This window comes from Macrobrachium nipponense, chromosome 37 (genome assembly GCF_015104395.2).
Source record: "Macrobrachium nipponense isolate FS-2020 chromosome 37, ASM1510439v2, whole genome shotgun sequence".
NCBI classification, from domain to species: Eukaryota; Metazoa; Arthropoda; class Malacostraca; order Decapoda; family Palaemonidae; genus Macrobrachium; species Macrobrachium nipponense.
This window is the reverse complement of record NC_061097.1, coordinates 49,572,554-49,600,228: the sequence shown is the minus strand read 5'-3', so window position 1 is coordinate 49,600,228 and position 27,675 is coordinate 49,572,554. Positions and strand designations below refer to the sequence as shown.

At 36.0% G+C, this 27,675-nt stretch overlaps 1 protein-coding gene and 1 long non-coding RNA gene across 2 annotated transcripts in view; one reads left to right on the top strand and one right to left on the bottom strand.

Moving 5' to 3' along the window:
• The window catches only part of LOC135209256 (homeobox protein prospero-like), a gene marked incomplete in the record, with an annotated part of 1,606,906 nt that overhangs the window by 1,542,518 nt on the left and 36,713 nt on the right, over positions 1–27,675 (top strand). The window contains 1 exon segment of the mRNA XM_064241965.1: positions 3,794–3,850. Coding sequence (XP_064098035.1) covers positions 3,794–3,850 — 57 coding nt within the window.
• The window catches only part of LOC135209258 (uncharacterized), a 52,827-nt gene that overhangs the window by 16,307 nt on the left and 8,845 nt on the right, over positions 1–27,675 (bottom strand). The gene's annotated exons all lie outside the window — the stretch shown is intronic.

Here is a 27,675-nt window from a genome sequence, read left to right as displayed (position 1 = left end):
GGAATTTTCGAAAAAAAACAGGTTTGAATCCGAAAATTGTATGAATTTCCTTGTTATTTGTAACGTTATGTAAAATAGAGTAAGATTTTTTTTTTTTTTTAAATAGTATGATTTTTCACATTGCTATTAAGAAATATGAATTTTGCTGAAATCAATTGTCCTAACCTGTAAAATAGAATAGTGTCTATGTTTCATTATTCAATATTTGTGTAATATTTATAACAAGAAAAACAATCATATATAAAATTTGAAAGAAGATGCAAAATTTTATGAATTATGTAAAAATTGATACACAATTTTCATCAGGATCCGCGACAAAACCAAAATGCAAAAAAAAGCAATTTTTAACGCGATTTCTATGAAATCAAATTTTGAATGATGTCAATTTTAACATCCAATATTTTTATAATCAAATTTTGAATTTTGTAAATATTAATTTCCAATATTCTTAACGGGAACTTAGTCGAGGAAAAAAAAAAGCAATCAAATTTTGAATTTTGTAAATATCAATTTCCAATATTCTTAACGGGAACTTAGTCGGAGAAAAAAAAAAAAAACAATCAAATTTGGAATTTTGTAAATATTAACATCCAATATTCTTAACGGGAACTTAGTCGAGAAAAAAAAAATAATCAAATTTTGAATTTTGTAAATATCAATTTCCAATATTCTTAACGGGAACTTAGTCGAAGAAAAAAAAAACAATCAAATTTTGAATTTTGTAAATATTAACATCCAACATTTTTAACGGGAGGCGAGGAAAACAAAGCCCATTTTGAAAATGACGTGACTCCATCTTTCACAATTTCTGAGGTGAGCGAATATCGAAGTTTCTCTTTGTTGGGAAATTCTAAAATCTCGGGAAATCAGAAGGAACGCAATATTCTAGAAGCTGCTGCCGCTGCTGCTGCCAGCTCTCCTCGCTGGACGGGTGGAAAATTAGTTTGGTTTCGCAGCTAGTTTTAATTCCCACAGAGAGAGAGAGAGAGAGAGAGAGAGAGAGAGAGAGAGAGAGAGAGAGAGAGAGAATTTTACCTCCTTTTTATGTTCACTCTTATGCTTCGTTTATAAATATCGTTTAGTCTTATTTATTACTGCCTTTTTTCTACGAGAAAACTATTATTATTATTAATAATAATAACAATAATAATAATAATAATTATTATTATTATAATTATTATTATTATTATTATTATTATTATTATTAGACAATCACGTGTGTAATTGAAAGAAATTTCTAACTCGTATCGGGATCGAACCCAGGGCTCTTAAGTATTGCCTTTGAAGAGTCCTGGTTTCGATTTCGATGTAAGTTATAAGATTATTATTATTATTATTATTATTATTATTATTATTATTATTATTATTATTATTATTACTACTATACTACTACTACTACTACTACTACTGCTTTGCTCTTTTCCCGCTGTTTTCCTGATCGAGAAAAATGTTTTCATAAAAAAAATTTTCTCGAACAGTAAAACTTCGTGAAGAGGTGAATATCTAATAATAATAATAATAATAATAATAATAATAATAATAATAATAATAATAATAATGAATGAAACAAAAGACTCAATTGTTGTAGAATAAATTACCGACCATTTTTTTCAAGAGTTATAGTACCGAAATAAACCACCGTCGTTTTCTTATAGGATTAAAAAAAAAAAAAAAATTATTCTCGTGTCTTCTTGCCTTATCTACGAAGCGACAAATTCGTTCGTGTCGTCCGTATTGAGCATAGCGAAAAGGCAATGCTGACTGATTGAATGATATCAAATTAGACCTCCTCCTACACGATGAGTCATTGAGGAAATGGAGGAGCTTTTTACGCAGTTTCGTAAATTGTAGGGCGGCCTTTTACGATGTTTTTATGCGTAAGGTTTCCCTGCATTTCACGGCTTTTCAGGAAGGGGTCGGCTGCCTTCTACAAAATTCCATGAGCAACTCCGCCTCGGCATTTTACGGTATTTTACGAATGGTTCTGCTGACTCTTACACATTTAAATTCGTTCGCGGTATTTTACGAATTGTTCTGTTGACTCTTACACATTTAAATTCGTTATTGTGTCGTTTACAGTACTTTAAGAATAGTCGACGCCTCTGCTTTATGACTTAGTCATCGTCATTGCGATAACATCATTCATCGACATCAAAATGGGGTAGGCGGCTCAATTATCGGCCGCTGCCCCGTTCCGTGCAAATATCACTCAACCGCTTTTTTCTCCTTTTATCGCGAAAAATAATAATACACCCAGGTGGACAGGCCCCCCCACCTTCCCCCACGTCCTACCCCTCGCCCCTCCCAACCAACAGACACAGTACCCCAACACCACCACAACCTCTTCCCCCGCCCCGCCACCGGGCACGGGTCAGAATGCCAAGATAAGAAACATGCCCCCCAGTAGAATCCTCCCCGCTGGTTAGCGATTAAAGGTCGCCCAACTCTGCCGTGTGCCCGCAAGCAACCCCTCCCTCCCCCCCAAACCCCCCCCCCCCTCCCCCCCCCCCTTCCCCCATCAGTACACTTTTCCCTACCCTCATCATTATGTTCCGGTTAAATTATTCCTTCACGAAATTTCTTCATTTACTCGAAACAGCCATTCAACCTGTCCTCATTCTATTCCTCTTGTTTAACGGTAAAGTCGGAAATATACATAAATTGGACTTTATCAAGTAATTTCACTAAATTGAGTTTTCCACTGATATTCAGTTTTTCATAACATACAATTAATGCAGGTTATAATGCAAAATGCATTATGTAGCCATATTTATAATATATTTATATATATGACAATATATGTATAACATGTATATATAAAAAATATATAGATATTTATATATATAAGTATGTATATTTATATATGCATATATATAATGTATACATAGATGGACAAATAAGAACAAATTAAAATCTGCCGTATCGAGTAAGAGTAAGGCACAAGCGGGCATTTTGCACGCGACCTTCTCATTATTCTTCTGCATGTGGATGCCAGCCACGTGCCCACATTAATCGTCCACGAGACATCCTGGAAATTCTCTTTTCAGTTTATCAAAATTAGACGCAAATAATCGCCACATTGTAAGACAGACCCGAGAAAATGTGTTTGGGTTATTTGACCTTTACGGCCGATGACCGTAGAGGTCATTTTTGCATGCCGATGTTCCTATGGCTACTCCTACTACAGGCGACCTCGGGCAAAAACGGTGTGGTTATTTTGCAAACAAAATTTGGCTATTGTAAATCGATGTCGTCTGTCACCTGTGCAAATATGCGGGACTGTGAGGTTAAACGGTCACGTGTCTGAGATTATTTCTCGTGCTGCTTTGGAATAGCCACTTCGTGTGTTTTGTACAAGATTTCAGTAGAATTTGTATAATTCACTTTGAGTTTCACAGCAAACCTGACGAATGTTTTATTATTATTATTATTATTATTATTATTATTATTATTATTATTATTATTCCACCTACTTACACCGGTAACTTGTAAACAAGTCTTCTCTCTCTCTCTCTCTCTCTCTCTCTCTCTCTCTCTCTCTCTCTCTCTCTCTCCCCAGTTGCATTATAAAAGTGACGAATGTATTTCGTATATATCATTAATATAAAGTAATTTATTTTGAAGGAACAATCAGTGTCATATGATGGTTTCCTAGTAGTCATACCGTTAACCTCTCTCTCTCTCTCTCTCTCGCTCTCTCTCTCTCTCTCTCTCTCTCTCTCTCTCTCTCTCTCTCTCTCTCTCTCAAATTAATCATTTCCATTAAATAATGTTTTTTTCTCTCTCTTTCCAGGCATGCAGAGATGTTTCCCAAGGCCGTTCATGGAGAACCTGCGTCCACTGCAATTCCGTGAGTAGTAGAGATTGATCATTGTTTTTCCTTTGTTTTGCTTCACTATAATTACTGTTGGTTAGTCATTAAACATCCGTGTGTAATTTAACACTTATTGCGCATCACTCGCTCAATGTGCAAGTATTTTGATGAAGTCGGATAATGAAACTTAATATTTTTTTAGTAAAGTGTCAAGGTATGTTACTAGAATGAAACCAGACATTCTGGTACGTTGCTGGATCAAAGTCAAAATGTTTAGGTGTGTTATGGAAGGGAATTCAAATGTTCAGTTGTTCAGTGGGATGACGTCAAATATTCAGATTTTAATTGAAGTGAAGTCAAACGTTAAGGGAGATTTCACCTGACTGAAGTCACATTCACCTATTTTACAAGAATAGGGTCTCATATTCAGCTGTTTTTACTAAAGTGAAGTCAAATAATCTGACATGTTATTCGAATGAAGTCAAATGTTCAGGTATTTTAATTTGATTGATATATGAAATTATATTGTCCCGTTACCTGCATATACTTATACACAAGTATTTTAGGTGCAGGAGGTTAGATATTCTATGCATTTTGCTTCTGTAAAATTAAATATGCAGGTATTCTATCCCGCTATGTTATTGTATGATTATATATATATATATATATATATTATATATACTATATATATATATATATATATATATATATATATATATATATATATATATATATATATTATATTATATATATATAATATATATACAGGTATCTAATTTTAAAAGAAATATGCAGTTTCAGGAATTCTTTGCAGTTACTTTCGTCAAATTATGTTTTACACCTAAGTCAAACAGTATTCCGTGGTGTTACCGTAATAAATTCATATATGTCATCCACACTTGAAGTAAAAAACATGTAGGTCTCTTTACCTGTCATATCAGTGAAGTTATGACTGAATGACAAAAATTCTTGATTAGTCCACATATGCTTGTGTATAGGGAGGTCACTTCGGTAAAGTTCCTGTTAATGAAGTGTTAAATATACTTCATTCATGCTGAGTACATCATACATTCCTGATTCATAAATGCAGATATTAGTTTCCTGAAATGCCATAGAAACAGTACGAATGGATGGAAATTCGTCCTACATTTATTTTGAGCGATTGACGAAACTTATCTAGGCTACTTGTTTATATATATATATATATATAATATATATATATATATATATATAATATATATATATATATATATATATAAATACACATACTATGTACATATATGTATTTACATAAATTTATGTATCACAAAATAAGTGTCTTTGTTTAGCCATTTCGACAAAAGCTGAGAGATAACCCGATCTGGTAACTTGTTACCTATCCCGTGAGGTTGATTCATGACCAACTCTTCGACGGAGTAGTTCTTCGTTATATATTGTGACTTTCACTCACCTGTGGTTACGTAATTACGGCTCTCCTATAAAAAGCATTACCGAACGAGAACACCTGTCTGCTGTCATTTCAGCCACAATATTACTTAAAACAAAAACACCGTAGCGAAAATGCGACCGTCTTCTTGTCTCTTCCAGCAGTTTTTGTTATTAAACAGATGTTCGTGACATGTTTGTAAAACACACACACACACACACACACACACACACACACATATATATATATATATATATATATATATATATATAGTATACACATATATATACACTGTGTATATGTAATGTATATATTTAATGTGTGTGCGTGTGTAGTATTCACATTACATAGGAATCTTATATTTTTGGAAAAAGCCGATGGCACCGTTTGACCCTTATGCCCGCAGCTTGCCCAGACCAAACAGATTATCTGATATAACATAAAGTTGGAGGATAAAGCTGGGCTGAACTCCAACGAATAGAAGATAGTAGAATCTTCGGGAAAACGTGGATCGGGGGAGAGCGCCGGACCATAAAAAAATGGCAGTACCATAAATTCATGTCTTCTGTACACGAGCAGCAGGTGTTATCAAACAAGTCACATCATCATCATTTTATCATCTGTCTAGTCATGTGTTGCAACGCCATATGGGTGTACGTCAATCAATCGATATTTGATCATATTAAGCGAAAACTTTTTATCAAGTTCCCCAATAACCGAGATTTACGATAAAAGTGACTTATGTCCAAGAAAGAGGAATTTCAGTTAATAACAAAAGACTCTTATGTCCAAGAAGAGGAATTTCACAGTTAATAACAAAAGACTCTTATGTCCAAGAAAGAGGAATTTCAGTTAATAACAAAAGACTTATATGTAAAAAAAAAAAGAGGAATTTCGCAGTTGATAACAAAAGACTCTTATGTCCAAGAAAGAGGAATTTCACAGTTAATAACAAAAGGTACATATGTCAAAGAAAGAGGAATTTCACGGTTAATAACAAAAGACTCTTATGTCAAAGAAAGAGAAATTTCACAGTTAATAACAAAAGACTAATATGTCAAAAAAGAGGAATTTCACAGTTGATAACAAAAGATCCATAGGTCAAAGAAAGAGGAATTCACAGTTAATAACAAAAGGCACGTTAGTCCAAGAAAGAGGAATTTCACAGTAAATAAGAAAAGACATTATGTCGAAGTAAGAGGAATTTCAGTTAGTAACAAAAAACCCATATGTCCAAGAAAGAGGAATTTCATAGTTATTAACAAAAGACGAATGAAGAGCAGGATAAATGAATAACTACGCAACCAAAACAAGTTCTAAAAAAGCTACATAGTTTCGAATTACAAAAATTAAGGCAATGTTTTCATTCCAAGTCGGGAAAACCAAAAACAGAAAGGTCTCAAAGGTACTGGTAAAATACCTTTCTAGGTACTGATAAAATACCTTTCTAGGTACTGATAAAATACCTTTCTAGGTACTGATAAAAGGTACTGGTAAAATACCTTTCTAGGTACTGGTAAAATACCTTTCTAGGTACTTGTAAAATACCTTTCTAGGTACTGATAAAATACCTTTCTAGGTACCGGTAAATACGCTCAAAAAACCAAGCGGTGAATATGAGGGTAAAACCACGGAAATAGTAAATATGCCACGAACACCAAAACCATAATGGTGAATATTCCGGAAAAACCAAAGCACTGGTGACCACGACATGAAGATAGATACATAGAATAGAGGATTAAGGCCAAAGACCAACCGCTGGGACGTATAAGGTCATTCATTGCTGAAACGGAAATTGACAGTAAGAAGGTTTGATAGGTGTAACATGAGGAAAACCTCGCACTTGCATTGTGAACAATTGTTAGAGAGGGTGGAAAGTCAGATGGAAAAAGAGAATATGAACGGAGGTACAGTAAAAGGAAACCTTGACGTGGAAACCAAGAGAATAAGGATACGGCAGCAGTGACCATACTATAAATACAGGCCATGAAATCAAAGAGGCAGAGGCATACTGAATAACCCGGAAAAACCAAGGTAATAATGATTACGCCATAGAAACCTAAACAGTGATAACCACGCCGTAGAAAACGGAGATGATGATGAGTATGGCAAAGAAAAAAGTAAGGAAGGCAGCGAGGTATGTGAACGGCACTTCAAACTGACTGATTTTTCAAAACTTACTGATTATGTGCAATCAGACAAGACCCTCCTCCTTACCTCCTCCCACAACGCTGATATCAGTCGCGGCTTAGGCGGATGATCAGTGAGCCAGTGTTGAACAATAGGTGGTTTGTCTCCAAGGTCCCGAATTGAAGGTCAATTATATATCAAACCCCTTTCTTTTGTTAGTGGGGGGGGGCGGTCAATATATGATAGCATCACGCTAGGTACATTGACGGTCACATGATCTAACTTCCATCGTGACAATTATTGATTCTGGTTGTGTAGTCGTGTTAAGTGTTAAGAGGTATACGTCTTTCAGGAGACGTGGAACATACATCCTGTCTATGTGAACTCTCTCATGAGACTTAAAGTTTCCAGCCCCGTGATTGGCTTATCAACAGCCAATCAGGAGCGTTGCAAGGGACTGGCCTAGACATCAAATGCACGGTTGATGTGACTCTACTATATAGTCGCGGAAGATTTAAGATTATTCAGAGGTAACTACCGTGCAAGGAGCTAGCAGTTTCATTCCTTGTGCAAAAACAGCGAAACGGGAGAGAAATGCCTTTCCTCAAGTTTTTACGGGAGCGAAATTGCTGAACACGCGCACTCGCAGAAACACGCACAATTACATATATAAAATATATACAAAAACACACACCATTATATATTAAAAAAATACATATATACATAAGTATATATCCTAAAACCCAATTATATATATAATATATATAGATATATATTAGATGGATACATATACCGATGTGTGTGTGTGTGTAACAAGTCCCTGAGTACGGTTTATTGCAAGGAAGACACGCACGCACACACACACACACACACACACACACTTGATTGCTTATTTTCAAACGACTTCTGAATTTTATGAGAAAAAGGTAAATATCGTACCCAGACTCTAAAACAACACCGCACTTGAAATAACTTCCTTAGTTGCTTAATGGCTAGAACTACAATAAAAAAAAAAAAAAAAAAAAAAAAAAAAAAAGTGAATTGTGGTCATATAGACTTTTTTAAAAGACTCTTCTCAATTTGTTTCTAAGAATGAAAAGATCGGAATTTAGGTCAAACTCGTTTGAAAGCTGACTTCCCAATATTTCTCTCTCAGAGTAGGTAGACAATGTAGGTCTCTGCTATATTATTATTATTATTATTATTATTATTATTATTATTATTATTATTATATTATTATATTTATAGGAAAAGACGTAGCATTTGTAAGTTAGCCATTTTTATTTATTCGCTTCAGTTGTAACTTCGACAGTAACAAATGATTATTCGCTTCATTACATATACCCCTCCCCTCCAGGGTTCCTTACTCCCACCCCCTTGGTCCTCACCCCTCCTCCCCACCCCACCCCATTCAGTTTCTCCCTCCAACCCCATCTAAACCCTTACTCGTTCACCGAGACCCCTTCCCCATCTCCCATCCCTCCAGAATAAAAAGAAAATGAAACTGCGCTGCTGAACAGAAATTCCGTTGGTAGCGTCACATTTTGTAATATTGAAGCTTCTTGTCAATTTGTGATAAGGGTTGTTTTATTTGAAAGGGAGGCCGATGGTATAGGCAGCCTCAGGCCTTTAAGTAGAATTTTAAAACGTTTCAAATTCGAATATGAACTCCACCATAATTTTTAAAAAAAAAAAGTTTTTGGTTAACCGAAAAAAAAGCACCATATTGAAAATGGTTAACGCGAAAAAAACACCATATTTTTGATTTTTTAAATTTTAACCGAAAAAGCACCATATTGAAAATGGTAAGTTAAAAAAAACGCCATATCGAAAAAGTTAACCGGAAAAAGCACCATATTGAAAATGGGTAATTTTTTTATCATCTCTATTGAGAAATCAGCTCTTAGCCCCACCCTAAATAAATAAATAAACAATAAATAAACTAAGTAAATAAATAAAATAAGTAAATGAAGTGCTCGTGACACTTTCTCGACCCCCACACATATATATGTATATGTATATATATATATATATATATATATATATATATATATTATATATTATATATATAATTTACGTCCCTACCACTCACGTACAAATTCAGACAGGAACCATTTCCGACTCAAAATTACAGAAAAGTTATTGAGAGAGAGAGAGAGATGAAGAGGGAGAGAGAGAGAGAGAGAGAGAGAGAGAGAGAGAGAGAGAGCGTTATCACAAACACGATCTCCGAAACGAGTACTCCATAGAATTGGTCATATTTCCCCCCAGAAAATAAATAAGAACGATGAATGTACCTGTAGTATTTGACAGGTCAACTACTAAAAGAAATAAATAATACAGCGGGCGGTCGTTAGCTTTGTTCGTTTCGCCTCAGCCACCTACTTCCCCCCTTTCCCCCCCCCCCTCTCTCTCTCTCTCTCTCTCTCTCGCCCCCTCCACTGGTTTTTGGTACAAGATAGCACAGGTGTTCGCGTCTTCCCTGATTACTGAAACACCTGTACTCACTCAGACCTACCTCCTCTACACGGCGAGATTTCTACTCACCGACTTTCAGGTTTTTGTTACATAAAACGCATACGTGTATAGACATTATGTATATATATATACATACATGTAATACATACATACATATATACACATATACATATTCGCTCATTTTTCGGGGTGGGGTTGCTACCCCGTTGCTTTCTTCACCTTCCTGGAACCCACAACAGTCATCTTATACACCTTTCAGTCTATTGTATGGCTATTGCGGCCACCTCTGGTAAGGGGAGAAAGGCTTTTAGTTAGGAAGTTTATGTACATATACAGACATATATATATACATACATACATATATATATATATATATATATATTATATATATATATAATTTATATATATTATATATATATATATATATATATCTATGTATATATTTTGGATATATTTAGTTTGTATTTGATATTTATATATGTATATATATATATATATATTTATATTTATATATATTTATATATAATATAAATAGTATATATATATACATATATATAAAATTCACATACATATACTCCTTCCCAGCACAATTTCGAATTTACCGTATACAGAAAATTTCTCTCTCGCTCTCTCTCTCTCTCTCTCTCTCTCTCTCTCTCTCTCTCTCGAGTAGGTGCTGCAATTTTCTTGAAAACAAAATTGAACCGTTAAACACAATGCGTAAAACGACAGGTTCATTTAATTCGTTTAAGATAGTTTTACATCTATGTGTATTTGGAAATAACGTTAAAAGAATAACGTAATTAGATACTATCAGAAAACTGATTTGAGGACCATTTTTCATCGTCATATTATTTTGACTTTATCCTTTCTATCTTTCTCGAATAAAATCCCTGCAAGTAATAAATGCAGGACATAATTCATCACCGTGTCCGTTTTGGAAATTGAATACAGCTGGCTTTATATTAAAACATTTTTGTATTGGATCTCAGACCTAGCAGGTAGTATGGTAGTATTGCTTCGTAAAAGGTAGTAAATGTGACCAGTGATATTTCCCTTTTTGTCAAGTCGTTTTACATGAATTCAGAATCTCTTATGTGTTACTTGGAGGTAGAACACTTTTTCTTTATATTTATTATAACCATTATTGAATGTTACCCTCCCGTGATGGTCTGAATTGTTGCTTTATTCTTATCTGATCTTATTACTTTCCATTGTCATTTTTGTTTCATTCAAGAAACGCCCTCATGAACCAACGTGGAAAAAGCATCGCATTTATTGATTTGATTTAGTCATGCCAACAGTGCACCACGTGAGATGCACTGACTGCGCTAACTCCCTATACTGGTTACAGCATGACTGAATACCCAAATGTGAAATAACGGAACACGACCAAAAGAAGACGAAAAGAAATCGGGACTGAAAGTGAACGCAATTGAAAACAAAAACAAATCCAAACAAATAAAAAATGTGTCGTATATGACCGCAAATATTTACAACCGAAATCACAACGTTTGATTTCAACTAGACACTTCATCGGTAGTGTGGTCCATGAGCCATGACGGCCAGGGTATGTTCATGTTTCGCTCTATGTTTTTGTATATCGGAGGGGGAGGAGGAAGAGGATGGGTAGTGGGACATCGATGGAGGGGTTGGTGAGAGAGGGGACGACCCTGCACGGTGTTGATGGCTACTCTCTATTTCCCCCTCACACTCTTTCACTGTCTCTCTATTCTACAATTTTGCGTTTATTATTTTGTGTTACTGTTATACGCTTTTGCTCTCTCTCTCTCTCTCTCTCTCTCTCTCTTTGATTTACTGTTAGAAGTGCATGCGGATTTCTCTCTTTAATGTTTGCTAATACCACTTCCCAGAGATATTCTCTCTCTCTCTCTCTCTCTCTCTCTCTCTCTCTCGTGTAGCTGATCACGCATTTGCGATAAACTAAGTTGGATTGATCTAGTGGCTGGCATCAAAAGTGAAAGAAGAGGCATTATCTCAAATGGTTTCTTTTCCATCTTTTTCATGCAAGTTGAGAGAGAGAGAGAGAAGAGAGAGAGAGAGAGAGAGAGAGAGAAAACTTACAAGTGCAGTCGAGCATATGTGTCTAGACTACCACACATCAATTGAGCCACTAAATGCCTCTTATATATCTTTTATAAATATAAGGACAACACACGGCGTTGAGCAACACTCCAAAACAATAAGAAAAACAAAGATAAAAGTTTCGAATAAAATTTCGAAAGTAAAAGCGACCAAGACACTATGTGCTTCGCATCCCGTCGGCCTCTGCGTGTGAAATACTCAGAAGTCGTACTCAGATGTCGTCTGTGTAATAGCCAAAGTCGTGACTTCGGTGGTCGTCCCTAGTTGAACAGAAGCCATGTCTAGCATGTTTTTCTCGCAGTGGTCGTCCCGAGGTGAATTTCTGAAGTCGTAGTCTCACCCAGTTGATTTGAAGTCTTGGTCATACCGGGTTGAACTTCTGCTATCTTGGTCGTATCGAGCGGAACTTCTGAAGTCTTTGTCGTAATGAGTTGAACATCTGCTCTCATGATCGTTCCCAGTTGATGTTCTGAAGTCGAGGTCGTACTTAGTTAACATCTGAAGTTGTGGTCGTAGCGAGCTCATCTTCAGGAGTAGTGATCGTACCGAGTTGATCTTCAGAAGTCGTGGTCTTACCAAGTTGATCTTCAAAACTGGTGGTCATCCTGAGGTGATTTTCAGAAGTGGTGGTCGTACCGAGTTGATCTTCAGAAGTTTTGTTTTAACTCCTGATGTCGCTCACGGCACCAATTCCCTGAGGACTCAGTAGTACCACGTTTTGTACCGCGAGGGCTCGCTGCGGTCGAAACCAAGAAAAAAGAATAAATAAATAAATAAAATGTTGACTCGAGGTTCATATTGTACATATTCATTTATTGACTGGTTGACTGATAATCGGGGCAACGTTTCCCTGAACGTGACGCGACGGTTGAACAAACTCGGCCACAGGGAGAGAGAGAGAGACACTTATCGTATATTTTGTGGTGATCATTATTTATTCTAGGTGAGTAATTCGCTTCTGTCCTAAGACCAGCTGGCTTCTCTCTCTCTCTCTCTCTCTCTCTCTCCTTCAGTGTGAGTCGAATGGTATCGTGCCAATTATTGATCAAAAAAGATAAGAGTAAGGTAGTTTTTTTTTTTACTTATAATGTGTCGTACACTTGAAACTGTACAAAAATGTCTCGCACGTAGAGAAGCCCATTCGTTTCCGTCCGAACATATGTTTGAATTACTTGTAACCAAAGCACGTACTAGACAAACACATGCGTTCGCATGAAACAATAGGTACGTGAAAGGGTATGATTTATTCTTTGCAGGAGAACGACACGTCCCCATAACGAGCCAGGGTACACAGGCTCCAAGACGTGAAGGTGTACGTAGGTGTAAAATAGGCATGTCTAGATATGCCCAGTATACCAGATTGGCGCATACACATGCATACGCAGATACGAGGCGGTTGATATCCGTGCACTTCGGTAGGAGGATGTACGTGCACTTCGGTAAGAGGCTGTACGTGCATTTCGGTAGGAGGATGTACGTGCATTTCGGTAGGAGGATGTACGTGCACATGTACACTTGGGAGAATCTAACCTCTACCTTACGTCGGCTCCGATAGAAATAATAAAGAAAGGCATTCATTCATTCTTCTCTCTCTCTCTCTCTCTCTCTCTCTCTCTCTCTCTCTCTCTCTCTCTTGAGAGAGAGAGAGAGCTTCTATCCGTAATCGATGGGGCGAGAGAAAGGTATCCGGAATCATCCAATTCATTGAATAATGAAGGATTTCTTCTTATCTGCGACGGAGACTGGAATAGACTGGGATATTAGCCGCCCTCTTGTTTGACTAAGGCCACAGGAGACCTCGTCTCAATAACAGACGCACAGAGCGCCCCACCGATAATATGCAATGATGTTCTGCTTTTTTCTTTCTTTCTTTCTTTCTTTCTAGCGTTTCTTGGAGGGACAAAAATAAGACTCAAAAGGGAACCTATTCCTGTTTTGTAGTTCGGGGTCCCTGGAGAGAAATGCGTAAATGGGAAAAGTAATTGGAAAGTAATTGGTATATTTTCTTAGGGTACAATGGATGAGGTATTGTCAACGTTGAGTCTTTTCTTTCTTTTATTTCTGTTTTTTTTTCCGGTTCATTTTTTTTTTCTCAACCCGACACAAAAATGCTGCTCGGATGGCGCGAATGTAGAAGGCTGGTGGGGTGGGGGGGGGGTGTGGGGGGGGGGTGGGGGGGGTGTTGCGTGCGTTTTGTTTGGGGTCACGCCTTATGACATTTTACATTTTGATCAAATTAATCAATATGTCTTCTCCCGACCTTCAAATGATCATCAAGAATAAATAGAAGCGTTCAAATCCTCGACCTGACACTGAAATCTCTTGAAGCCCCGCTGGGCGCCAATAACAGCAGAACTGGACAGACCACCTCTTGGAACGAGAGGGTCGTACTGGACACTGGCATCAATATTCGATTCATTTCAAGACGTTTGACATATGATGTGTTTCGGTGATGAATGATAGAATGTCTGAACTATGTATGAACTGAATTATTCATCGCGGGTGTCTCTGCTTCGACGGCGCCTTCAGGTACCGCGAGCCCCTGGGAAAGTAACGGCTTTGAACTGGTCGGCGTCGGGTCGCTCTCGGAATACATAGTCCAAATGGCCGCTTAAACGGATAACCAAAGTGACGTGCAGTTTTTCTCTTTTTCCCATTTTCCTTCTTCCTGTTCTAGGCAAGTCTTTTGGGGTGAGGTTGCTACCCCCATCCCCAATAATAATAATAATAATAATAATATGTATTAGTTATTATTATTATTATTATTATTATTATTATTATTATTATATTATTATTATTATTATTATAAATGAATTGTTGTTATTGATAATAAAAAAATATTTTTAATTATATTATTAAAATATATAGTTACTAATTTCAGTCTATCAGCATAAGGATTGAAAGTTTCATTGAACTTTGTATGTCGGCAAACATTGGCAGTGTGTTTAGCAGTTATTTGCTGTTTTGTGGTAAAAAAAAAAAAATTAAAAAAAAACTGAATCATTTTCTCTGTGGAAAGACCTGGGGGTATTGTTCTCTCTTATCAGATATAACGATCATTAGTCATGATGATTTATTTCGTAGTAGACGATGTAGCCTTTGCTCCAAACCCTTAACGATAGATAGTGTTTCGTCACGAAATCACTTCTTGTTCGTATTTAACCGTCCAACTTCCTTAACTTTTTCATTATAAGATGATAATGGTAATTCGTAAGTATTTGGAATGTATTCATTCATTTTTAAATTGCCAAAGAGTCTTAAAAGAGTTTTATTTTAATTTATAAAGAGTTTAAAAATTTTATTTCTTAATTTTGGGGAAAATTCTTGAGTTTGAGGCGTAAATTTTACGTTGTATATTTCATAAATCTATATATATATATTATATATAGATATATATAATATATACATATATATATATATATATATACTTAATAGATTACCATACCACAATATCAGAACATAAACATACCATAACAATAGTCGAATTAAATGCTACTACAATGACGTAGAATTACTGGATTTAATTTGAATAAATTAGAATCACCACTATCTTGACTACGTTAGTAACAACGTGGGTGAAATGAGGCGCTTGTCAGCAAAGTAAAAAAAAAAAATGTAAAATGAAATAGCAAAAAATAGATGCTATTGCTTGAGATTATACACAAGTCCGACTCAAAGGGAACCAACTAACCCTCCCCCGATTTTAGCGGCCCCCCCCCCTCCGCCCCCCACCCCCACACCCTCCCCCGGTCCGCTATTTACGATCAAGTAGCGCTGAAAAAGTGGATTCACAGGTGTTCTGGCATGACGGTAAGACACATTTGAGGGTCGAATTACAGCAGTCATCACTTCCTGGTCAGCATTTTCGGGAATTTAAAGGACCAGTTCATCTCTCTCTCTCTCTCTCTCTCTCTCTCTCTCTCTCTCTCTCTCTCTCTCTCTCTCTATATATATATATATATATATATATATATATATATATATATATATTATATATATATATTATATATATATATATATATATATATATATATATATATTATATATTATATATATATATATATGTGTGTGTGTGTGTGTGTGCTTATGTATATATACGTATATACACACACTTTTTCCCCCTTTAAAAAATGGTGCCATACGCTGTTAATTTACATATTCTCAATAAATTTACCTAGGGGTGAGGTTGCTAGCCCACTTACGTTCTCCACCAAGGCTGCACCCCACCACCCCATTATTCCTCCAAGCCACCACCAGACTAATCACTTCCCAGATCTAAAGGAGCACAGCGGATTTAACGAGAGTGTGTGTGTGTGTGTGTGTGTGTGTTTCCCTCTCTTTCACTCATCTCCACAAGTGTAGTTCAGAATGGAGGCTTAACCGATAGCTGTGTTCCGAAACCGAATCGTATGTGATGTATAATCATAGACCTCAAATCTTGACATGTTTTCGTACCTGACGAAGATGATTATCCGTTCCTCTCCCATTTTATATCGGGGTTCAGTTTGGATTTCGTAGTACCTGGCTGTCCCGAAAAAACATGTCATTACTGACGGTCTTTTCATCATTTTCAGTCTGTAGCAGCCTTTTTTTTTTTTAAATCTTTCACTTGAACGTTCTTATTTCCTTACCCACCCGCATGCAAAAACTGTTCACTCTATCTTTAGTGTTCGTATTTTGGTTACATGATATGCTTTGCATGTTGAATTCGGTGTTAAATGATATTTCTTAATTAAGATCATAAGTGCTGTTTGTTAACTAATTAGTGTGTCAAGTAGTCTCGTTTCTGTTATATTGTGTCTTAAACATTGTCACTATAATGTGTGTATGCATTTAAGAGCGTGCGTGTGATTTATGACTTGCTGAAACAATGCATAAATATAAGAAATATTTCAATCCTTGTTATTCTCACAAACATTATGCTTGGCAGACTTGAGCTTTGTTTTGATTGTTTGTCGCTTTCAAGAAAATCGGGTTTGTTTCTCTACTGCATGTTACTGCTGCCTCAAAGCCTCGCAATTGGAAAATCATGTTACCTGGCTACAAGGTATTTCAAGTGTAATTAAACCGGCTTCAGATTATTTCTAAATACAATTATGTATTAAAATTTCATCGCTGTATATGTTATTGTGTATGGGCATGTTTTTGCTTTGTTTAGTTTGGGTGTGTAAACAAGTCGTATTGTTCACGTAGAGCCGAGTATTTTTGTTCATTGGCGAGCATGATTTAATAAGGCTTTCGCATGTAAAGTGAGTAAAACTTTCACATATGTGATTGTAAGCATTTAAATGTGGCCTTGCATGCTAGCATATCCAAAAGGAATTTCTTGGCTTTTTGTGAAGTATTCTCTCCTTAATGCATTGCTTAAGTGGTAGGTGTGTCGTTGTCTTTTATACAAATTACAGGTTTACCATGTAGTATACAGAACCTGTTCATGTTAGGTTCTACCATAGATCTTGTATTTGTTTTTCCTTGTAAAGAGCCTGTGCTTGCCAGCATTTACATAAATCATTTCCTTGTTATTACTTGTAAAGAATCTGTCATTGTCAGCATTTACATAGATCTTGTGTTTGTTTTTACTTGTATGGAGACTCCTTGTCAGCATTTACATAGATCTTGTTCTTGTTTTCCCTTGTAAAGAGCCTGTGCTTGTCAGTATGTATTTAGATCTTGTCCTTGTTTTTGCTTGTATATAGACCTCTTGTCAAAAGTCACAGGGATCTTGATATAGTTTTTACTTGTAAAGAGCTTGTGCTTGTCAGCATTTACATAGATTGTGTCATTGTTTTTACTTGAAGAGCCTGCCCTTTCGATCATTTCTGCAGACTGTATTTGCTTACGTTCGTGTTGTAGTTTGGTTAAGGGTAATATGTGTTAATTGTAGTTTCCCTAACATTGAAAATGCCAATCATGACTGTGGAAATTAGTCGAAATGAGTCCGCATTTGTAGCTTGCTAGAGCTTTTTATTGTTTCAACTTGGTATTCTTGTTATTGGAAGGTAGCTATGTTAGTCTGTTCTTGTGAACTGTAATGCTTCCGCTGTTCTGTCACACGCACTGTTCGTATTTATCTGGTTGCTCGTTTTATTGCCCCAACTTAGATACTGTTAGCACTCAAACTGCAGTGCTACTTACAGTGTCCTTCCTGACACACAGTATTTCTATATATCTGATATTTGTGGTGTTCGTAACTTCTGTTGCTTGTAGTAGTAGTAATATTAGTTCTTGTGTAACTATTTGGTATGCTACTCACCGTTTAATGCTTTTAATAATGATATTGAACTGCTACGTCTCTTGTCCTTATTTAGCTACTAGTTGTGTTCGTATTGTAATGGCTGTGTTGTTGACTACGTACTTGTAGTGCTTTTGGTTGTGTTATTAATTGTCCTTGTATAGTCCTGCTTCCTTTATGAGTTTTTGCTTTCTTGCTGTTTATGAGGACTCATTCTCTCCTGCTACTCGTCTTAGCTTGCTACTTGTAGCATTAATGTTCCGCTACTTATAGTCTCGTCCTGTCCGGCTACATGTATAGTAATTCCTGCCTTGCTATAATAGGTCTTTTCATGGTCTGCTACTTATAAATAAATTTATACAGTCTTTCTATTTTTGAGCTTCATATTCAGCTGATTGTATAATTTATTCTGTCCTGCTATTTCCACCGCTTGTTGTGCCTTTATATTTGTAATATTTGTCATTTTGCTTCCAGCCTTTTGTCTTAAATGTGCGGCTTGTAAGAGGTAGTCACGTCTTGTTCCTCTTTGGTCGTCTGCGTCTTGTCTGGCTAACTTGCAGTACTCGAGTTCCTATTGCCAATAAATGTGCAGGCATCTTCTCTCGATGTAAAACCAAATAAAAAAAAATTATTAATATTTATTTTTACTCGGAATGTTCCCTTGTAAGTTTGCGTGCAAATCGTCATTATTATCTACTTAAGCATATGCTTGCATATACATATCTTTACGCATGTATGCAAATGTGTGCTCTTATTGTAAGGATTTGTCTGTCTGTTTATCATTCGAATGATTGTGTTTATTAGTTTGCTAATTATTCATATCCTAGGTATGCATGCATGGTCGAACGCTTGTGTTCATATTTGCACGCTTATTTGCATATCCGTGCACCTGTATACACAGTCATGTGTTAGGGTTCATATTCGTGTAATAGTAAGGATATTCATATGTTCGCCTCTGTGCTCGTAAATGTATATTATGTGTGTATTTGTATAACTAATTTGTATGCATATTTGTATCCATGAGTATAATTTTACGTAGTCGTAGTGGTGTGTGGTTACTTAGATCTCAAATTCTCACATGACAATGTAAATAAGTTTAAGATTCGAAGGCTATTTAAAATGTCCCTTGGTTTCAGAGACTGTTTAAAGAGCACTGGTTCCGGTTTAAATGGTTTTGTCAAGGGTCTCACTTCCACATTAACCGACAGTTCGGTCGGAGGGCCACGAATTTTGAAAATGCATGACGACCATCGAATTCAAAGATGGTTTAAACGGCTTCTGATTCAAAAATTGTTGAAAGGGATTTCAAATTCAGAGACTGTTCAAAGGGCTGGGATTTGACGCCTGTTGAAGGGGTACAGGTTTCAAAAACTGTTCAAATGGTCTCGAAAACGAAGGTTTTTTTTTTTTATGTGGCACAGCATGTTTGGTTAGATGATAGAACGTTGTAAGCCATTTTGAACTTTAGTAGATACTAGTGCTAATTTATTATATTCACTCTAAGGAATTGTAACTGTAGCGAGACCTGGTAATTATTAAGAAATGTAGATTAAGTGTTATCGGTTTAATGCTCTGTATCCATCAGTACAGGGATCGCCTAAAGTATAAGAATCATTAACTTCAGAGCAGCATGAGTACTAAATAGGTTTAGAGTGACATTTCAAATCTACTTTCAGTCCCGTTAGCATGAAGGGCACCTAATGAACTCTAATAAGTATTGCTTATGAATAGTAATTATTTTCATTCTTGCTTCTTCATAATGAACACCATATTCTTTGGAAGCTTGAATTTCAAGTCAGTGGCTCCTTTAGTGGGCTTGTTCCATATGAATATTGATCATAATTAGGGTTAATCTCATGAACAATGATAATAATTATGGTTCATCTCCTGAATAATGATCATAATTAGGGTTCATCTCATGAATAATTATAATAATTATGTGATAGCATGAATGTATCAAGATACCAATAGTTTTTACTGTGTCTGTTGTTATTAAGGTGAATTGAAAATAGTTTGAATATGTCTATATTTCTGATAAATAACCAGTATTTATTTGTACATATAATACAGCATGCGTGCCTTCAAGTTGTATATTTATATGTATACTGATTGTGAATGTCTTCTCGTAAGTCTCTCTCTCTCTCTCTCTCTCTCTCTCTCTCTCTCTCTCTCTCTCTCTCTCTCTCTCTCTCTGTAGACCATGATAACTAGAAATAGATATTGTTACCGTGACCCATCTATCTAATATACAAAATTCACTTAAAAAAGAAAAAAAATAAATCTACCTCAGCGTGAAAAAAAAAAAATCCTTAGGGTTTTTTTTTCTGTAAAATCATTCCACGCTTTCATCTGCTTGGTCAGGAACTTCATGGTAGCATGAACTCATTCTGGTTTGAATTAATCTCTGGATGTACCATGGAGGGATCTTGCTTCGTGCTGCATGAAGGATGCATGGTGGAATAATCCTGGTACCAGGACAGTATACGATTAAGTGAGGTATTAGTATCTGCCTACCTACCTATCTGTATCTATCTATGCATATATATATATATATCTATTATTAATATATATATATATATATATATATATATATATATATATATATATAGATAGATAGATAGATAGATAGATAGATGTATATGTATAGGTGTATATATATATAGAAACAGAAAAATAGCTAACTATATGTATACGCAAGTATGTATATATAAATGTAATACATGTATGTATGTCATTATTTGTACATTTGTTTATCTTGACCATTCCTTTAGAAAGGAAGTCTTATTATATTATGAACGTTGTGAATTTGCTCATACCATTTGGTAGAGTACTTTCAACGTTTCGTTTCTCGTATTAATTTGTTAGTTTTTGTTTTTCGTTGCCTGTGCAGTAATCTTTCCTAATTTGATTTATAAAGCTTATGTATTCTCGCTCGAGTTTCTGTGGTGAATTCTAAAATCTTGTCTGATTTCTTCTTATAAAGTATCTAGGTATCTTACCAAAGTTCTTCTTTTATAACTTGTCGTTTATCCCAATTGATTTTATATGATGTGCACGATTTCTGCCATAGCTTGTAAGCTTTCACGACTTCTTTTATAGCTTGTGATCTTACCAGGTTTATTTTATAACGTGTAAACTTATCAGATTTATTTTACAGCTTGTGACTTAGCAGATTTCCTATATGGCTTTTAATCTTGCTAGATTTCTTTTACAACTTGTAATTGCCAGCTTTCTTTTACAACTTGTAATTGCCAGCTTTCTTTTACAACTTGTAATTGCCAGCTTTCTTTTACAACTTGTAATTGCCAGCTTTCTTTTGCAACTTTTAATTGCCAGCTTTCTTTTACAACTTGTGTAATCTTGATAGATGTCTTTTATAACTTGTCCTCTTGCCAGGTTTCTTTCATAGGCTTGTAATCTTTCCAGAGTAGTTTTCCGTCGCTTGCAATTGTCCCCAATTTTGTTTAGAATGACCAAAATAAGGCACAAGTAGACCGTTTACATTCTAGTCCTAAGTCTTGATGTATCATGGCAAATTTGAACCCTTGTCAGTGTTTCTTCATTATTAAATGTTAATGTTACATATTAATTCTCTCTTTGTCCGTCTGATGTTGTATCTGATTCGTTTTATTCCCTGCTGACAGTAGTAAGTGTTGCTATGAGTAATGTTGTGTTTGCATCTGATGTCAATTTCTGCATGGATTATTTGTTAACCGGTTTATATATTAATAAATAAATAAAAAAGTATTGAATATCTCTCTCTCTCTCTCTCTCTCTCTCTCTCAGGCATTATTTTTCCAATTCAGCGTGTGTTTTTATAGTTCATCTTTATCAATGCTGACATTTTTAGCTATTCGATGATCAAGACGTTGCGGTGTTATTATTGATTATTATCGATAAATTAGCTTAAGCTTCCTACCTTTTTGTGCGCAAGTTCCCCCATGAGAGTTTGTTTGAAATACTATTTGTAAATGCTTTCTCATACCTCTGTCATTCGCTTAGTTGTAATATATATATATTATATAATATACATATATTATTTATATATATACTGAACCTTCACTATTGGTTATTATTTATTGTTATTATTCGTTACTGTTCATGAGCAACTTTTGCACCGAGGTCTGATTTGTCACCGCAAAAGCGAAATGACAATTATCTTTTATTTCTATCATTCTCGCTTATCGTTGCTTGACATCAACGGTGTTGAAATCAGCAAAAAAAATTATATATAACAGACTGCCGTTATATTCCTTTGTTTTCGTGTGTTAACCTTGAACGAACGAAGAGACAAAATTTGTTTGCCAGCGCAAAGTTGCTTATCAACTAAATTGGTTTTTGATAATGCTGTCAGAGCACTGCTGGGGGGAAAATGAGATCATCCGGTCATGGTCAGCAGTTTAGTTCACGTTAATGTAAACAAACAGGTGTGTTAGAGCCGTTGGTTGGGTTCGTTGGGCTCGAGTCTATCTTAACCATAGACCTGGTTTTGAAGGCCACTGTAGGACCTTGGGTTCCAGTTTAGGACCTTGGATTCCAGTTTAGGACCTCGGGTTCCAGTTTAGGACCTCGGGTTCCAGTTTAGGACCTCGGGTTCCAGTTTAGGACCTTGGATTCCAGTTTAGGACCTCGGGTTCCAGTTTAGGACCTCGGGTTCCAGTTTAGGACCTTGGATTCCAGTTTAGGACATCGGGTTCCAGTTTAGGACCTTTGCTTCCAGTTTAGGCCCAAGCCTTGGCTTCCAGTTTAGGCCCAAGCCTTGGCTTCCAGTTTAGGCCCAAGCCTTGGCTTCCAGTTTAGGCACTTGGCTTCCAGTTTAGGATCTTGGCTTCCAGTTTAGACCCTTGGATTCCAGTTTAGGACCTTGGCTTCCTGTTTAGGACCTTGGATTCCAGTTTAGAACCTTGGCTTCCAGTTGAGGCCCTTGAGTTCCAGTTTCCAAAGAGCAGTAGGGTTTTAGCGTACAGTCTGGTGGTCACAGATACACGTCGCCAACTCATTGCCCACACATCACAAACAGGTTGAATGCAAGTTAACGACTAATTGATAGTTCATACAGTTATCCTGATTTGTTTGTGATATGTAAGGAAGAAGTTGCTAACATGTGTTTATTGCATGTTCTACTTTTAAGCCATAGAGCCGCAGTAGTGCCCGTCTCCATTTCGGGGCTCAAAGTTTATGCCATCATTTAGAGCCACTTGCTATTCCTTTTTGACCTCAAGCCTATTTAGAGACTTAGGTCTGGTGGCGAGAGCTTCACCTAGGTTTGCGTAACCATGTCACCTAAAACAAGAACATTTCCCGTTAGCTACGAGGATGAATATTCCAACGTGTGGCTGAGTGACCAGGGCCATGAGGCTTGCTGCCTCATTCCCTGTCAACATACATACTGCATAATACTAGGTGGATATCACTGTCTGGAATCTCTTAACTCGATGAGAAGGTTTCCATATCAATTGTTAGGTCGTTACTAGCTGCATATTATGGTGTGTTGAATATATATATATATATATATATATATATACACGTATGTATATAGCGCGTGTGTATGTGTATATGATTGTTACATATGTATGTGTGTGTGTGTATAATATATATATATATATATATATATATATATATATATATATATATATATATATATATACACGTGTGTATGTGTATATGATTGTTACATATGTATGTGTGTGTGTGTGTGTATATATATATATATATATATATATATATATATATATATATATATATATATATATATATATATATATATATGTATATATATGTTTGTATGCGTGTAATATATATATATATATATATATATATATATATATATATATTATATATATATATATGTGTATATATATATATATATATATATGTATATATATATATATATATATATATATATATATATATATATAATTATCCATGACAGCTGAGGAAAAAAAAATAAAGTACTATAAACGCATTCTGCTGATTATGAAGAGAGATATGTGAAAAGCAATATTTGTGAGCAATCTAAGAATTACTTGCATCTTTCACGTTCTAAAGTTTTAGAAAGCTTTGCGATTACGGGCAAATTACGTATATCCCGGAATTGTTTGCGTTAAATACTTCCTGTAGTCGATTCCAGTTGTGATTTCGATACTAACAGACACACACACACACACAAACACACACACACACCTGGTGTAATAATTTTTATGAGCGTTATTAAAAGGCGAGCAACCAATTTCCCATATGTAGGAATGTGCGTGGTTGGCTGGAACTACAATTTGTTGTAATAATGGTGTCTTCTTTTCGTGATAGTTATGGCACTGTTGATTTTAACTTTTAATCTAAAATCAAAATTCAAGTCTGCGGTGACAGCAGTGATTTTTACTTCTCCGGTTTGAAAAAAAATTCTTTCCAGATAGAATCGAGTGTTTGTTAGGTGATGGGGAATGTTAGTGAATGGAACAAGTGTACTTGCAGATGTACACATGAAAAAAAAACAGTGCTTGCAGAAGTGAACAAGTGACCATGATAATTATGTAGGCTTGGAATATACTAAGTATCACGCCTGCTATTATTATTATTATTATTATTATTATTATTATTATTATTATTATTATTATTATTAACTCACGCATGGAATAATACACCGTTATTTCTCAAAAGATAACGTATGCATCCTTCGGTAACCCAAGAAGTATCTCACCCTTGCAAGACTTTAAAAGGACTCGGATCCAACGGTCAGACCAGCTATATAGACTGCGAATAGGGTACTACCCCCTCTTCCCATACCCTTCACCCCCAACCCCAACCATCCAACCCCACAAAAAGAAAAAAAAAACACCATCTCAGAAGAGGTATAAGCGGTCAATAAGATATTATAAAAGGAGTCTTCTGTACCTCCAGCAGGACGATTACCACCTACCAAGAAATACCCATCCGCCCACCCCCCCCCACCCCCCCCCCCCACCCCTCCTCTCCCTTCCCTCCCTCTCTCCCCCTACCCACTTTCCCACTTCCAAAATTCACCCTTCCATGGGTGGACGGTTAGATGACAATGCTTTGGAAATCCGAATATCTCAGGCCCTCCTCCGGCGGGTATGAAGGGTGGAATGTGCCCTACCCAACGCACACGCATGCTGTGTATCAGTTCTAAAAGGGAACGGTGTGTGTGTGTGTGTGTGTGTGTATGGCTCATAGGAGGACGTAAAGTATGGCAACGAGATTGAATGTAACATTATCCGAGAAGGTCTCTGCGCCCAAACTCATCGTAATAATGGAATATGGGAGGTTAATTGTGGTAGCTTATACGAGAACTTAAGGAGAGAGGAGAGATAAGTTCGATTCTCTGTTCACGAGCGCTCATCTTCATCATAATGTAATATTGGAAGTGGGTACCTATTGCCGAACTGCAGTCTATCTGGTCTGCTACCTTGGAAGTATAACGGATCTTGGAAGGCCTTTCAAACCTCTCTCTGAAATGAGGTTTTGATAGCCCCAACACAATTAAGTGTTTCCTGTTAGAAGCTGGATTATTCAAAATGATACATGTTAGTCTTTGGATTGACTGTCCCAATCAAGCACCGATCTATCTTCTGAGAACTTTAGCTTGAGCTTAAAAAGGTCCGGTGATGCTTCCATCAAAATGAATTTGACAAGCACCTGGTCATAGTCCCGCTACCCGCCAGGCAACCCCCCCCCCCCCACCCCACCCCACCCCACCCCACAACCTCCCCATCAACAGGGTTTGCTTTTCAACTTCGGAAAAGATCGGTTTGCAAACGTTAATGTAGAATATTTTGGGTTGAAAGACAATCCCCTTGTGATAATGCATAAAATGATTTCAAAGGTATTGTAGCTTTTCAAGAAGCTAAGAATGCTTTTTTTTTTTTTTTTTTTCAAATAGTCTTGTGTGTTCAACATCCTTGAGACCACAGATTTTTTCTCGATTCGTTCTTCATCAGCGTCATGAATACTGAGACATTTTACAAGGACCTGTAACTCTACATCCATCTGGCTATAATTAGTGATGTGAAACTCATTATTACAGTGTACAGGCCAAGGTGAAAATCAACAAATATTTTATACGTGAATACACACTATACATTCATGTCTCTCTGTATACCTCTCACCCTTTAAGAATTCATAATAGTGGTAAGAAAGACAGAGCAACTCCAAGAATTTCCAGAAATCTCATTGGAGACATAAGCAAGAACATTTCAAAGGTAGTTAGGAATCTAGGTCGGTAGCCTTTCTCAAGAAATTTCAATTTCGTGTCGAACAAAAATGTGGTGTTCCCAGAATAAGGCTAAACTGACAGCACAGGTTCCATTGCTCACTCATTGGCAATCTCCTAAAGAAACTAGAGACAAAATCATCAGGCTTTAATGATTCAATGCTAGGCAATAATATGGGTAATAAGGTGCCAAATAGAGGAATTGTACAAGACTTTTAAGCCAACTCGGAAAAAGATAGTGGATGGGATTTGTCGTATTGTGGCTTGTAATCAAAACTTCTTCCTACATATTTGTATGAAAACTTCTTCCTACATATTTCAAACTTACAGGGACCGGTTCTATTACCAGAGAGAAGGGTTTGTGTGTCTAGGTAGAGGGAAAGGAACAGGTAACAATGAAGATAGAGAAGAGAATATAACTGGTCAGTTACCAAAAGCCACAACATTTTATTGGTGCGAGTTCAGTCTTGTTAACAGGAACATCAATTCGTCAAGGAAAACTGGAGACAAAATCGCAGAGCTTATTGTATGATGATTTCAATTAAACCGTTAAGGAGATTAGGAAGCTTATGAAAGTAGGAGGGGTCACATAGGTGGAAATTATAATATGGCAGCAGAAACAGCTAAAGAATAGTTCGCAGGAAAGGAGGTTTTCATGATTCAGTTTATATAAAATAAATATATATATATATATATTATATATATATATATATATATATATATATATATATATTAAAATGATGTTAGAAACTCGATCCTCGTTAAAATTATCATTAAAATGATATCGAGTAAAATAAAACTTAAACAACAAAACAAAACAAAAGATAGGAATGCACTTCATTGCCACTACAGATACAAAATTTGATAATGCATGAAAAATGCTTGAGCATTGCATTACAACAACGAAAGGGTCACAAAGAAAACACAATTCGACAGTTGACTAAAATTAACGTTGGCTAAGAAAACTACCGAATGGAAGAGAACATACCGAGGAAGACATGAGAATGAAAGGAGACATATAATTGGAAACTTGCAAGGAAAACTCGAGAGCTTAAGGAAACATAGTAATGATAGCGTTAGAATGCAAAGAAAAACTAGTAAAAAATTTACAGGGGAGAATCAAAGGGGGGAGACAATAGAAAACTTGAGAACGCAAGGAAACAAACAAAGGAAAACTTGAGAACGCAAGGAAACAAACAAAGGAAAACATGAGAACGAAAGGAAACATACTGAGGAAAATTTGAGAACAAAAGGATATACGC